The sequence below is a fragment of the Perca flavescens genome, chromosome 22 (genome assembly GCF_004354835.1).
Source record: "Perca flavescens isolate YP-PL-M2 chromosome 22, PFLA_1.0, whole genome shotgun sequence".
Classification (NCBI taxonomy): domain Eukaryota; kingdom Metazoa; phylum Chordata; class Actinopteri; order Perciformes; family Percidae; genus Perca; species Perca flavescens.
In genome coordinates this window covers 23,894,855-23,910,421 of record NC_041352.1, presented here as the reverse complement: position 1 = coordinate 23,910,421, position 15,567 = coordinate 23,894,855, and the positions used below count along the sequence as shown (strand labels likewise).

General features: G+C 39.9%; 1 protein-coding gene and 2 long non-coding RNA genes across 3 annotated transcripts; 2 read left to right on the top strand and 1 right to left on the bottom strand.

The window, feature by feature from the left end:
* Positions 1 to 635: 635 nt before the first annotated feature.
* Positions 636 to 9,326, top strand: LOC114548826 (uncharacterized). Its single transcript, XR_003691424.1, has 4 exons — positions 636 to 729; positions 3,393 to 3,497; positions 5,218 to 5,348; positions 7,830 to 9,326. It is a non-coding gene; the product is annotated as an uncharacterized LOC114548826 (long non-coding RNA).
* Positions 5,906 to 14,710, bottom strand: LOC114548822 (neutral cholesterol ester hydrolase 1). Its single transcript, XM_028568789.1, has 5 exons — positions 14,503 to 14,710; positions 10,755 to 10,977; positions 10,544 to 10,613; positions 9,747 to 9,918; positions 5,906 to 8,547 (listed from the first exon to the last, which is right to left on the bottom strand). The coding sequence occupies exons 1-5, from the start codon at positions 14,635 to 14,637 to the stop codon at positions 7,927 to 7,929; spliced, it is 1,221 nt and encodes a 406-aa protein (XP_028424590.1). The 5' UTR covers positions 14,638 to 14,710; the 3' UTR covers positions 5,906 to 7,926.
* On the top strand, positions 9,496 to 12,730 carry LOC114548825 (uncharacterized). Its single transcript, XR_003691423.1, has 3 exons — positions 9,496 to 10,391; positions 10,501 to 10,596; positions 10,725 to 12,730. It is a non-coding gene; the product is annotated as an uncharacterized LOC114548825 (long non-coding RNA).
* Positions 14,711 to 15,567: the final 857 nt, after the last annotated feature.

Genomic DNA, 15,567 nt, shown 5'->3' with positions numbered 1-15,567 from the left:
CCTTCCAGATAAAATTACTAAAGTGTGTGTGTGTGTGTGTTCTCATGCCCAGGGCGTTTACATGCCTGTGTGAAAGTGTGTAGATTTATGTCAGGGTCTAAGTGTGTGTGTGTGTATGCAGCTTTATCTATACTACATGGCCAAAAGCATGCGGATACCGTCAACCCCATCGGCAATTGAGAACATCGATATTGAACTATTCTGCAAAACCCCAGATGACGTTGAATGCCAAACATTTTAAAATTCTGCACGTGGCAACTATGGTATGGTTTATGTTGGGGAAAGTGATGATTATTGCAAATCAACTGTGGTTATGGAATGTAAAGGTTTAGGCCACTAAAACACTTACAGTTACAGGACAAAAACTCATTAAGGTGCGTTCACACCAAGGCGTTTTCTAATTTGCGTCTTTGCATTGACTTTGTACGTAACTGTGCCGCCGATTTCGGGAAAAAATGCCTTGGTGTGAACGCAACATAACACGAGTAGCGCGAGTATATGATCCTGCTATCGACCTTGCACGGTTAAATGTCTCTTTTAGACCTTCTTGATACATCCAGTCTTGTGCCGATGCTCTGACAGTACTGTTTATGTCCTAATAACTGTTAACATTTTTTTTATTTATTCTAGGGAAACTCACAAACAGCAAGAAGACTACTTTCCGCCTTGGTACTGGATGTAAATCGTCTTAAATGAACCCAATTACTCGAGAGAAGACTGTTTTTTCAGGTAATTCGTATAAACGGGTTAGTCCGAATGAAACTGTAAAGAGGCCAGGGTGTGTCAAGGAGGGAAGAAAACAAATTTGTGCAAGGATTTAGTAATTTGTGGTGTCGAATTAGCATTACTAATCACCTTGCTATTAGTCTGGTCTTACTTGAATTTACGGATTGGATACGGTTGGATTTAGATCGTGGTGTGAGAGATGTGGATGCATTCCGTGTTAAAGTCAATGTTGTAGTATCTATGAATGACCGACGGAGCCCTGACCTCGACCCCATCCGACACCTCTAGAACGCCTACTGTGACCCCGGTCTTATCACCCAACATCAGTGTTGGACCTCGCTAACGTTCTGCACATCTCACAGATGGGTGTGACGCTCAGGTGTCCACATACTTTTGACCATGTAGTGTGAGAGTGTGTGTGGTTTTGTTTCCATGCCTTTGTGGGTGTGTGTGCAACATACAGAATGTGTCCTTGTGCAGTTTGAGGCCCACATTGTGGTTTTTTCTTCCTCCCTACCAATCTTTCTCTCTCTCTCTCTTTGCCTTCTTGCAGTCTCACCCTCCCTTCCTGCCTCCCTCCACTTCTTTCCAAATTGCCATACTCTCTTCTCTCTCTCTCTCTCTCTCTCTCTCTCTCTCTCTCTCTCTCTCTCTTTGCCTGTCAGGAAGAAGTGAACAATATGACCTTTAGTCGCAGCGATAACATTCTCCCTCATGAATTCCCCGCCGCTCCGGCTTTCCTTTCACATTCTCACCGGTTTGTTTTCGCTCACGGCGCCTCTGTTTTCCTTAGAAATGATCACCCTGTGATTAACAAGCAGCACCAGAGGGGGCAGGGCCTACACGGGGTCTCTCACACACACACACACACACACACACACACACACACACACACACACACACACACACACACACACACACACACACACACACACACGCACACCATATATATTCACGCTGCAGCTGAAAGTGTCAGTGTTTTTATCTTCTCACATGGGTCACAATCATGTTTGTTTTAAATCAGTGTGAACAGTGAAGAGCTGCATGAAGTTTCTTTTTTTAAATTTCCATCTGGGCTGAGACCCCAGAGGCAGGGATGGATTAGGTTAAATGGGGGGTGGTCCAGCTAATTCCAGCTTCTTAAAAGTGAATATCCTTTAGTCTCTGTGACAGTAAACTGAATAGCTTTGAGTTGTGCACAAAACAAGACATTTGAGGACGTCATCTTGGGCTTGTTGGGAAACACTGATTCACATTTTCCAAAATTTTCATTTTATAGACCAAACAACTAATCCATTCATCCAGAAAATAATCGACAGATTAATCGAGCCCTGTAGCCCTTATTTATGTTTTTTCAAGTGCTCCAGAAACCAAACTATGTGGAGTCCTACCTGTGTGTATATGGTCATTTTAATAGAATTTATTTAGTAATTGCAAAAAAAAATTTCAACTTTCAACTAAAAAACTTTTAGGAAGAAACATGGCGGGGACTTAATGTCTGGTTTTCTTTCTTTCTATCCTCCAGGTACTTTTAACCATGACAATCTCTGTGCTAACACCTCATAGAAGTTTCCTTGACTTTAACACTTTTTTTTCTAATTACATAATTGTATTTAGTGTGTACTATTAGTATTTGTCAAAGTATAGCCTACTCTGTCATTCGTATACAGAAAAAAATCAACATGCCTTCACTGGTTTATATTAACAGTAAATGATGCAATGCGTGCACCAATCAAACTGCCAATTTAATACTTGTTTTTTTGTGTTTTCTCTGATCTTTGTGTAACTGTCTAACCAATTTGTATTAATTCTCTGCAGCTTGAGCAGCTCCTCCATTGTGCAACAGCACACTCAAAAGTCAAGTTTCAGTCTGCATAATGCCATCTTTGGGTGGTTTTTGGGGGGGTCAATTTCTTACTCAATTGTTGAGGATCTCCTTAAACGCAACATTTAAGAAATAACCGGCGCAAGGTGGATTATGGGATATTGAGGGCTGCGAAGGACACACCAGATGCTTCTCCGACTCGTTAAGACTTGTTGATCTGTCATGACTTATTCCATCTTGAATTGTGGACTAAATCTCTAATCTGTGGACAAAGTGCATGCTGGGATAAATTCTCCACTCTCTCACAGCTCTGCACAATGTTATTTTTGAAAACTGAGAGGTTGAAATGTCCCTTTATGAAAATAGCCGGCCACGTGTAAACGTACTCGGAAATAACTTAATGGGACACTTGATGGAATTGAGCCAATGTTAAGGTGATCAATTTCAGCTGTGCTTTTCCTACTATGACAAGTCAAAATGTCTGCTGTGAAAAAGCTCCATAGGGATTAAGTGGTTGTGGAAATAACAATGGCTGAGTGAATACTCGTACAGAACTTGCACTCAGTCGTCCGACCTGTTTGGCAGCCGGCTGCAATGTTGCAGGCTGACTATTGCTTCACACACACACACACACACACACACACACACACACACACACACACACACACACACACACACACACACACACACACACACACACACACACACACACGCACGCTTGATAATGCAGTCTGTCAGGAGAAGCATGTTGCTGCTCACCTGTCATGATAACATGATCTGACAGGCCATATTGCATTCTGTCACGCACCCATCTTGATCTTTGGTTTGTCTTTCTCTGCAGGCTTTGACCTGAAGGGCGAGTGTTTGTGCAAGGAAGAGCAAAGAAGAGGACCAAAACAAGAAAAGACAGAAACAGAGAGCCAATACTTTGATATCCAGCGAGGAGGTGAGGAAGCCACGCTGAACCAGTTTTTCAGACAGACGGAGAAAGTTTGGCAGAAATATGTTGCTCTGTAACTGCTTTTATTACACTCCAATATCACGGGGCGCAGGCATAAATCAAAAGCAACAGCCTTTGTCCAGGGATTAAAAAACCATTGAATTGTAAATCCATCGCAAAAAATGCATAAAATGTTATGGTGTTCATAAATCTTTGAGATAAAAATGAGAACAAAGAGAATAAAAACCATGATTCATGTGATTATAAAAAACACTATCTACACTTATCTGTAACAGCTGAATTACTGACTGAAGGCCGGTGTGTTCAGGACGAGGATTTGGCGCCATCTCCTGCATGTGTCAGACTTTTATTCTGAAATCTGACCAGAAAGAACACACCTGAAATGTATTAACTGTGCATATATTTGAAGGGATTATGTATTCTTAAATTAATACCACTTGAAATACATAATTTAGCTATTAATTAAACATATAATCATTTTAGCTTTTTTTTATTAAAAAGAATTATAAAAAGTGACATAATACACTATTATTTTATAAATACAAACTTTTTAAAATGGAATTTGTAATATAAGTAAATAATAATAATAAGTAAAATTAACCTTTAAACTACAACTTCATAATTATAATTTAAAAGGGATTTAAAAAATGATGACTGAGGAAGATTGTTACCTAATAAGCAAAAGACTTGGTGGGATTCGTGGCCGGGTTGGCTCAGTGGGTAGAGCTGGCGCACACATACTAAGAGGTTTATGTCTCGACGCAGAGGTCCAGGGTTCGAATCTGGCCTGTGACGATTTCCTGCATGTCTTCCCCCCCCTTTCTCACCTAGTTGTCCTACCAAAGTAAAGGCCAGTGTTTGCAATTCATGTATCTCGATGTATAATATTATAATTTTCTTTATGACCCTTTCTATTTTCTTTTACATGTTTGAAATACATTTCAATCTATCAATCAATATTTTTGAATACCATAGTTAAGTTATAATGAAACTATAATTTACTAACTAATAACAGCATTTTTATTAAGAAATACAATATATTTGATACCCATAGGAACTAATTATCATAACTAATAGTTGTACTGCATTTGAATACCTAAATATTATAAATAGTAACAAAATGAATTATAATTTAATAACTAATAACCATATTTTTAAATACCTGTCCTAACCTGTACCTAACTTAATATTGTGATAAATAACTCAATAAACACAGAAATATAGATGTAAAAAAAAAAACATTAAATGCAAATTGTATAATTATTGCATGGCCCCTGGCTGTGTATATGCTTTCATTATACTTTACAACCATGTTATTACATCTTCTGTAGTTGTGTGTTACAACTTTGTGCTGGCTTATGTGTTTGTGTCATACCACCATTTTACTAACTTGTCTGCATCTTTAAAATTTTTTTATCAGAATCTCTCCATCATGATTGTTGGGTTTTATTTATGTCCTTTTGCTTATTGTTGCTCCGCATGTCTGCATGTGTTTAAAAATGGTTACAGTCAGTATTGTTTTGCTGTGCTCTGCATGATATCTATGGGACAATATAAAAAAGTCAAATTAGAGTCCTGTCCTAAACTTTCCTTTTTTTTTTTTTATTATCTACATCAAGGATCCGGTCTTCAGAGTCTAAGTGTGAGTTGAGTGTGTTGTGTCTTAATTTTTCACATGTATCCATCATTTTTCTTTTAACTTTAGTTTTAAAGTCAACATGGTCAACAACATCCTTCAAGAGTTCAGAAACGAAATCTACAACAGCCGGGCAAACGCCATCTGCTGATCGTGTGATACGATCATCGCTCCAGAACAGCTGTTGAATGGACCTTGTGGTGAGATTTTTCTTAAAATTATTGTATTATTGGATAATGTGCTGATTGATTTCTCAATTAATCAGTGACTCTAAAAAAATGTCAGAAAACCCCAAAATATTCCGTTTACAATGATTTTAAAACAGAGAAAAGTGGACAATTTCTCTACATATGTTTTTCTCGAAAAGTGACTCAAACATTGCTGTCAACTAATCGATTAATCAACTAATCATTTCAACTCTTCACGTGATACATTTACATGTGCCTTTTTCTTAAGGCCAAAAAGAAAAGAAAACATGGTATCATTGGCATAAAAAAATAACATGTTTGGGTTAAAAAAAAGAAATTGTTATTCACAAAAAACATGTTTTGAGAATATTTCATTTTATATTTTATAGAAATATTCATACTGTATCAGCAGCACTATACATAGTTGCCATATCATATCATGAATACATACAATGTTGAGGTTTTTCTTACTTGATATATATATTTTATATATTTTGTTTTAGCTTATTGTGACTAAACAAACACTTGCATTTGCTTTAAGCTGTAATCTTATACCAAATGCCAAATTCTCTATTAAAAGCTGAGGACCTCCAATATGGCCGCCAGAGCTCACAGCCCTCAGGTGCTGCTGAACGTCTCCTCCGCACTTCTCGTCCTTGTATTAACAGTAAAAACAGGAATGTAATGTGAACCGACAGAAAAATCCCCTCTGCAATAAACCCCCACACACATAAAGCACATTATTAAAAAACCAAAACAAAGAAAATATTGGGATCCTGCTCCCAACATAAAACTTGAGTTGTCACAAGCCAATAAAACGGCTACTTTATAGGATTTATCAGTGCTGCCAGAGTACATTCGGGGCCCGTTTCGTTTATCTGCTTTCTGAAACAACCTGTTGCATAACCCCTGCTTTATATTAAAAGCTATTTATACAACATTAAAGAATTTAATGTGACGTTTCACATTACAGCGATAAAGTTACAGCACTTTCAACCACTTTTTCAACATTCTAAAGTCTTTCTCTGTAATCCCTGTTGCCTCATCTACGTTTTAAATTTATATTTGTTATTTATAAATGATATATTTTCACTACAGATATCACACATAGTCACTCTTTAATAGAAAGTGTATAAAATGCGTGTATAAAGGGGTAATTGCTCACAAAAAAAATCCATGTTAGGAATGGATTCATTTCTAGAAAATCACAGTCTCCTGAACGCCAGTGTTACAATACCAAAAAGAAAAAAAGAGAAAGAAATTGAAGATAATGTGAAGTCATGACCACGCTCGCCTCAGTGTTTCTGCTGTCGTTTGGGCCGAAAGCCAAAAACGAGTCTGCCTGACGCTCGCTGTCGTCGGTTCTTTATATTAGTTTAGGGCCAGCAGCAATTGGGGGGGGTGGGGGACATGAGAGTCCATTTGGGATTTCTTTTCTCAGGGTGATACAGTAAATCTTTTATACATTTCACATCATCATCGCCATCATCATTGCATTGGCCGTGCAGTACAGTGGTCATCAGAGGGTGAAGTTACAGAGAGCGGCGTTGAAACACAAAATATTGCACAATCCAGTGAGTATACACAGCTGTGAACTTTGGCATACTTTTACCGCGCACACACACACATGCAGGCACACGCAGAGCAGACTGTTTCAGCGTCTCAGTGCATCATAAAAGAATAAAAGATGAACTTCTGAGTGACTTTGACCTTTAAAAGTAATCAGGAAGAATATTCAAGGCTCTTCATTTCACTAAAAGATACTGGAGTTTCCTTCTCAGCACACTGGCTTTAACTGACATTTTTAATCTTCCCCAATAGTTGTTGGATGTTGTCCTGCTCCAGTCCACTAATGTCCTGTTTTCACTGTGTGGTTCGGCTCTGCTTGACTTGACTCGTTGTTTTGGTACCAGTACTTTTCTCTTTTAGTTTCCCACTTCGGATAACACCCCCTCAGTGTAGGAGGGATTTTCAGATGAGGACCTCATATTAAAGCCATTACATACGTTTATCTTTAAGTACACTGTCATTTTCCAAAAGAACGCATCGGATTTATGGCCTTCCGCAAAATTGTCACTTTCATTGATTACCTTTTGATTAGAAATGTTTTGGTTTCAGGACTCAGTGAAGATGCTTTGTGGTCCGTTTGACCCGGTGACGTTTGGCTGCACTGAATTGACATATTTGCTTTTAAAAGCCCGTTTGAATGCACATTGTGGCAGAAGTTCTCAAGAAAGTTTTCCTGGTGTCTGTCAGGAACGATTTGGCCCTGCCACAAGAATGTTTTAAAACACTATGAGGGTAATAACCGAAACATCACTTGTCTGCACGTACACGTTGGTAAAAAGCAAGTATATCATGAGCCTTTAAATTTGATTTCTTGGTTCGGTTTGCAGATAAAGCAGCTGATATGTTATCCTGTCTGGTGTCTTACACAGTAGATCTAACATGGATCATATTTGTAATAATCAAAGAGGTGTTTCCTCATCGCAGATCTAACAAGGAGCTCTCACGTACCAAACTTTCTGCTCCGGTGCGTCTTTGGTGCCACGAACAACCGGCTGACGAGGAACTGGAGCGGCGAGTTTGTCTACAGATTCTGGTCCAGCCAGCGGATGTAGTTGTTCATGCTCCGCTGTCCGACGCTAGACTTCATCGGCAGGTACGCGAACACCATGCAGCCATGAAAACCGTCCTCGTAGTGATCGCTGGTCACCGCGACGCCGGCGCTCTGCAGGCGTCTGACGTACATCAACCCGTCGTCCCTCAGCACGTCAAACTCACAAGTCATCACGTAGGCTTTCGGCGTCCTACCCAGAACTCCCTGTTCCGCCAGCAGCGGGGCCGCCCTCACGTCCAAAAGCTGCGGTACCTTACCCATCACCCCCGGCGATCCCGTCTCTTTCACAACCGGACGAAAGTGCTTCCTGCGTTCGGCCGGGAGCAAAGCGGTCCAGTCCAGCTTGGAGCGGGTGCTTCCGCTGATGGCCGGCTGGTCCAGGGAGCTGTGGTTGTTGGCGAGCAGGAGGGGCTCCAGGGACATGTCGGCGCCCAGGTACTGCAGCCAGAAACGAGCCATGACGGGCCTGTGGAGGATGGGCACGGCCCGGTTCTGCTGGTAGGACGGGGTGTAGAAGTCGAGCGCCTGCAGCACCGGGTAGATCAACGCCTGGACCTTAAACTTCACTGTCAGACCGTCATCTGAGCCGAGCTGTGGACACAGTCAGGTTTGAGATTCAGCAGATATGAGTTCTTCTGAGGGGCAGTCTCAACTTCAATAGTTAGTTTTAAACTGAAAGAGCTGATTGCTGATCACTTTGGGTCAATCATTTCCGCATCTTTTAAATTCTTATGGTTTGTTTTTTATTAGACAAGTTGGTGACGCTCGGTGTTCCTCTTGGCAAATTAATCTCAGTGTCCTTTTAGATCGACGAAGGGAGGGTAGCAAAGTAAAAAGCCTAAGTAAAACATGTTTAAAATTCCACACATGGAATGCCTTTTATCTTCTTTCTTCCAATCATTCAGAGTTTCACCCCTAACTGTCATGTTGTCAGAGTCTAAAAAGCCTCTCAAGCATAATGTTTCTCTAAAATTCCTAACTGAAACCCAAACTAATGGCATTCTTGGAGTGCTAGAAACTGAACTAGCCCACATTTTGACCACGAGGCTTGACCAAACAGATCAGCTGTTTCTCTCTGGTTAAGACAGGATCACTACCAGCAGATCCTAGCTCCGTTTTTTGCCTCGCTTCGCTGCATTTGGCGCTTGATGAGCTCTCCACTAGAAGATATCAATTACCCTTCAATGATTGCTGACAAGCAAAGAAAACAGACTACAGCCTCCTACAACCGCGATGGCTGCACCTGTTTGGACGAATGCTTCACTCGCGGGCTGTCTACTCCCGGATTTCAAAACAAGACCAACATGGCGGCTCATTTGAAAAGCTTGAGCTTATTTTACAAAAAGAAAGGGAAAATGTGTTTCGGAAAACATTTTACGCAAGAAATAAGCTGCAGCTGCTGAATCTGTCTTTATTTTAGATCGACAATGGTCAGTTTAACCCTCCTGTTGTCCTCCTTTCTAAAAGTTTTTAGATCAGAAATTTGGGTTTCTATCAACAACAACAACAAAAAAAGTATAAAAGAACGTTGAAAAAAGTGACAAAAATGACGGAAAAAAGCTTAAGAAAATGTCGGAGGAACAAAAAAAATGTCAAAGCGCAGAAGAAAAGTGACCTAAACATCAGGAAAAGGGCAAAAAGTCGCCACGAGGCTAACAGAATGCACTGAATGGAAAATGTGGAAATGACAGCTTACCTCTCTGTTATGCTTTTAGATGAAGACTTAATTAACTGCTAATATGTAGTGAGATGTGTGTGTGTGTGTGTTATGTGTGTGTTTGCTTCTCTACCTCCTGCGCCACAGCAGCAGCCAGGTTTCCCCCGGCGCTGTCCCCAGACACACACACCCTCTCAGGATCGATGCTGTAGCGCTCCAAAACAGGAAGGGACAGGAAGGCCCGCGACGCTGCTAACGCATCGTGGTACTGATCTGGGAACACCGCCTCTGGAGCGAGACGGTAACTACAGCAACAGGATAGCATAGGAAGACAACATTATTATGTCACATAATACTTTGAAGCAGGACTAAAGGCCAGAGCAGTTTGTTCCTCAGCCTACCTGATTAGAAAAGGCTTAACAGTTTCAGATTTGTTTAAATGGATTTTCCTTCAGATTTGATGTCCCCAAAGCATCTAATTTCAACTCCGATGTAAGTAGATACTGTTCAGGTTACTGTAAACAATATTCTTTGCAGCAACTACAGCTCAGTTTATGCTTAAATAAAAAGTGACAGAAATTGACAAAAAGGAAATACGTTTGACAGCCAGACCCCATTAAAGTCATTCATAAAGTCCAAATTCAGATTTTCTCCTTTTTCAAAAAAAAAATCTTATCCAAAGGTCCACTTACTTTTTTAAGGAGCTTTCAGCCACACCTCACAGCTTTCATTGGCTAAACCATCTCCATGAGAACTGAACTCCATCCATTTGTCCAAGGTCAGTTTTTCTCTTGTTTTGTAAACTCTTAATTCCCAACTTTATTCAAATAAAAACTAAGAAAACAATGACTATTTGTCTATTTTGACATAAATATTTTCACTAATAGATTAATTCCAGCATTGATGTTGCTGTAATGTGACAGAACTTACTCCACGGACATGATGACAGAGTCCAGCTCCTCCGCCATTTTCCGACAAAGAAGGTCGTACGATCGCATCCCTGCGAAGCAGGCAGACTCAATAAGTCACCCTGATATCATGTCAACAATAATGTACGTGTTATATGTCATATTGGTTGAATACAGGGATAAATTTTCCTTCTTTTCTGCAGCTGTCAAGAGTTTTTCAAATCAACACTCACTCCCGCTGCCAAGCGCCCAACCTCCACCGTGGAAATATATGACTCCCCTCTTCAGCTGCTTCCCCCCCTTCGGCTGGAAGACTCGCGTGGGCACCCCGCCCAGCGTGGAGTCGGCCACGTGCACGGCGCTGCAGGAGCGAGCCTCGATCTCCTCCACCCAGGACACCAGCCGGTTCAACAGGTGCACCCTGTGGCACACACCCAGCGCGTGAGCCACGTCACTCTGCAGATACAAACAAGCACGGCAGCTATTACATGGTTAGAGGGAGTTCTGACCGTTTTGAATCCTGGGTAATGATAGAAATCCGAACTGTATCGATACAAATGAAGTCTGGCTTTTGTTTACTCAGCAAAAAAAGAAACGTCCTGTCACTTTTAACCGCTTTTATATTTTAAGCAAACTTTACATATGCAAATATTTGCATGAACATTAAAAGATTTAACAACTAAGACATAAACTGAACCATTTTCACAGACATGTGACTAACAGAAATGGAATAATGTGTCCCTGAACAAAAATCAAAAGTAGCCCTCAGTATCTGGTGTGGCCACCACCTGCATTAAGGACTGCAGTGCATCTCCTCTTCATGTACTGCACCAGACTGGCCAGTTCTTGCCTGTACCTGTCCCGCAGGTGTGATATTGGGATGTACCGATCCTATGCAGGTGTTGTTACACGTGGTCTGCCACTGCGAGGATGATCAGCTGTCCCTCCTGTCTCCCTGTAGCGCTGTCTTAGGCATCTCACAGTAGGGACATTGCAATGTATTTGCCCTGGCCACATCTGCTGTCCTCATGCCTCCTTGCACCATGCCTAAGGCACGTTCACGCACATTAGCAGGCACCCTGGGCGTCTTTCTTTTGGTGTTTTTCCAGAGTCAGTAGAAAGGTCTCTTTACTTTCCTAATTTTCTTTTAACTGGGACCTTAATTGCCTGCCGCCTGCAAGCTGTTAGTGTCTTTTTGACCGTTCAACAGGTGCATGTTCATTAATTGTTTATGGTTCACTGAACAAGCATGGGAAACATTGTTTAAACCCTTTATAATGAAGATCTCCAAAGTTTTTTTTATTTTTACAAAAGTATCTTTAAAATACAGTGTCCTGAAAAAGGGGCGTTTCTTCTTTCCCAGTTGATTACTCACACTAAGACAATATTTTTGATATACTAGTTTTTTGAAATGTTATGTTGAAATATTCAAATGAGGCATTATCTGGCTAAATATGCGCTAATGTGCATACATTTACAGAACAGAAATGTGAACATTGGATAAAGATTTCAAATATTTTTTTATTTTGTTGAAATTTTAGAGTCAGTTTTTACAGAGGGGATTTTGGATATCTCTCTATAAATCAGAATATCAACAGCCATAAAAAAATCCAATTTTCTCCATGTTTTTAGATTTAAAATGCTGTATAAATCAGGCTCTGAATGATATCTGAACAAACCCCTCTGTGAAAACCTTCAGAATATGACATTAGATAAGAATGAAAGTGGAAAGTTTGGTGTTGATGTAAGTGCTACTGAAGTGGAGATTTCTAACCTTTAAAGATATGGATTGTGCAATTCATTTTGAAGACTACAGGTGAATACGGTAAACCATTTTAACTAACAGAAGCATTAAACTTCCCCAGTTAAAGGACAAATCAGGCACATAATGAACCTAGGGGTTAATAACATATGTGTGCCGAGTTCAACCGTTCTCTGGGATATGTTTTCATGCTAATCGAATGTGACCAGTTTTAGCGCAAACCACTAATTACCTTATAACACCAGTCATCAGGGCACGGGTAAAGTAAAAAGAAAGACAGTACCTTTCACGTATATCTTGGGAAAACAGTCGCAACCAGTCAAACTGTGAACGGCGTGCAATGGGAGCTGAACTGAATGCACGTTGCACGGCTTTCTAAACTATCTTTTTAATAAACTGTCTGAACATTTACAAAGTTCTCAATGCTTCGGTTTACATGTAGGGACCCTCATCATGCTACAGTGGAAGTGTGGTGATATTTTGAGCCTTGTTAGTGGTGTAGAAATAGCAATTTCTTTTTCCTTTACCCGTGCCCTGACTACTAGCGTTATTTAGCTGATTGGCATGAAAACATATCCCAGAGAACGGTTGACTTGGTACACGTGTTATTAACCCCTAGGTTCATTTTGCGCCGGCATTGTCCTTTAACTACTTACATTATTCTTGTATATCACAAGTTTTCTGAAATTATTATGTTTAAATATGCAAATGAGGAATTATCCAAAGCTAACTTTTGGTGAATTTAGGAGAAATCTAATCTTTCGACACAAATTGACAAAGTGAAGTATAATAAATGTTTTCTTTCCACTAGTGAAAGAAGACATGTTATGGAAGCAAAATAGCCCAAAACCTCAAAATTCACTGCCTGTAGTGTCTCTCGCGTTTTACCCTAAAACTTTCAACTTTTTAATATATTTATGTGTACTCTGTCTTGCTGCCATTAAAAAAAGCTTTGGAATACAGCTCTGCAGGGAAAGAATGAGCAGGCTGTGAAAACCTGTCCTCAGCGTTTAAGCGTGTGTAGAAACTTGTTGTTCCACAATGACGCATAAGAATCACTGCCACTGTGATCCTAAGAGCAGCTTAACTAAATACGAACGTGTTACTCAGGATTTACAGCTCTGACACATGCGTATGAGGCCGACACCACATTCTGTATCAAACCGATCAGGTCAAAGGTCCTTTTCTTGTTACCTTTGTTGTTACTCCAATGGCCATCATTTATTGCACATTACATGTTTACCTGCTACTTGCTGCTCACCTGGTGTCCTATAAAAGGTATCTTCAAAATATCAACTTTTCCTGAGCCTTAGAATGACTTTGAAAGATTTTGGCTTTGTTATGAACCATTTTCCAGATAATTCAATCTGTTTTAAATGGTTTATTTAGCTTTAGATGTAAACATAGTTATTAATATACTGTATTCTCTGCAGTTGTGCTCTATTAGATTATTGTTTTATTGTAGTACACAGGGTTTGAACTAGTCATTATTATCATTGCATATTAATCAGTCGGTTATTTTAGTTGTTTATCTATACGCTGTCAGAAAATGGTAAATAATAGAATATTTCTTTATAGGACCATAGCACACTGTACTGTAACAGAGCTGGAAAAAAGAATCATTTAATTGTCAACTATTAATCGCCAACTATTTTGATGCTCGGTTTGAATATTTTTTTATGAACAAAAAGTACAAAAAAGCTTCTTAAATGTGAATATTTTCTAGATTCTTCACTAATCTGTGACAGTAAACTGAATGTTTGTAGTATTCAAGTCTATTCTGTTCTTATCTACTATGTAGTATGCTATAATACTGTATTCTATAGTCTGTTCTCTTGTGGAATATCAAACTCTGCTCTATTTGATTTGATTCTATATTACTCTGCTCTGCATTCAGATTTTTCATTCTCTTTATTTCACTTTGATCTGTTGTTCTTCTTATAGTTTAATATCTATCACATCAAATTCTATTTGACCCCTCTCTCTATACCACGTCATGCTGTTCTACAAAGATCTATATTGTTATTATTAAGTGCAACTGTTATTGTTTAGCGTACTGTCACATCACTCTCCCCTACTGTCATTTCAGAATACTCTAAAAGTTTTTTATTTGTTATTTTCTCTTCTTATCTAACTCTGACGACTCTCTTCCCTCACATGAACCTGTCCCCCCCCGCCCCCAGCAGTGCTCTCCTGTCAGGGCATCCTCCAGATCTCACCGCCTGCATGAAGCTCCGGAACAGCGCGTCCAGCAGCATCAGCTTCCACGGCTCGCTCACGCCGCTCGGTAACGGCAGGTAGACGTAGTAAGCGGCCGCCGACAGCAGCACGGCTCCGGCCAAACGGAGCCTCATCTTGGCGGACTTTTGCCTGCCTGAAGCCTAGTGTTCATACGGGACTACTACCCCGGTTCGCAGGCGACGAAACACGGAGGAATGACCCCGATTTCAAAATAAAAGCCGAGTGTAAGGTTTGCGATCGATTTAATGGCGGCGATTGCGAACGACCTTCGACAATTCTCTTATTTTGTATTTTATTTCCAGGAAGTAGTGCAAGCATTGCATAACGTGGTTGCCGACGGGAAATGTATTTTTTCTAATTGTAATAATACAAACCCATAGATGAATAAAATTGCTGAACTGCTAGATTTTGGAAAAAGATAATACTACTGCTAATAATATTGCTATATTTAGGTCATTTAAAACATGTTACGTAATCAGTTCATCTTTCCTCTGTTTTATTAAATTTCCATGTGTTTTTTTAAATTAAAAGTTGTGTGTGTGTGTGTGTGTGTGTGTGTGTGTGTGTGTGTGTGTGTGTGTGTGTGTGTGTGTGTGTGTGTCTGTGTGTCTGTGTGTCTGTGTGTCTGTCTGTCTGTCTGTCTGTCTGTCTGTCTAACAGTGAGATGACAAATAAACCAGATATGAGAAAATAATTTAGTCAAGCAGTAAACTCAATTCCCCTCAGTCGACAAGCATTACTTTACTGTTGATTTACTGTTTACTGAGATGTTTTTAACAGCATAACATCTATCTGTGCAATATTTGAGATTAAAATGCTGGGTAATAACCATAACCATGTTTTTTCCCAGTCTAAATCGACATGCTGATACGTCCAGAAAAATATAAAGGCGTGTTTACGAATTGTGTTTTATAATAAAGCCCAATGCAAAATAATGTGAGATACATCTATGTATACAAACTGTATTTGTAACATAATGCAGCGGTGGCTTAAATAACATTAAAACTAATTAAAAATAAAGAGATGTGACCATGTGGTTCAGT

Excerpts from the sequence above, each read along its gene's own strand:
- LOC114548822 (XM_028568789.1), bottom strand. The coding sequence starts at position 14,637 with ATGAGGCTCCGTTTGGCCGGAGCCGTGCTGCTGTCGGCGGCCGCTTAC. Across the intron at positions 10,978-14,502 it reads TCCGGAGCTTCATGCAGGCG|AGTGACGTGGCTCACGCGCT; the intron begins GTGAGATCTGGA and ends TTGTATCTGCAG. Across the intron at positions 9,919-10,543 it reads TCTGTCATCATGTCCGTGGA|TTACCGTCTCGCTCCAGAGG; the intron begins GTAAGTTCTGTC and ends CTGTTGCTGTAG.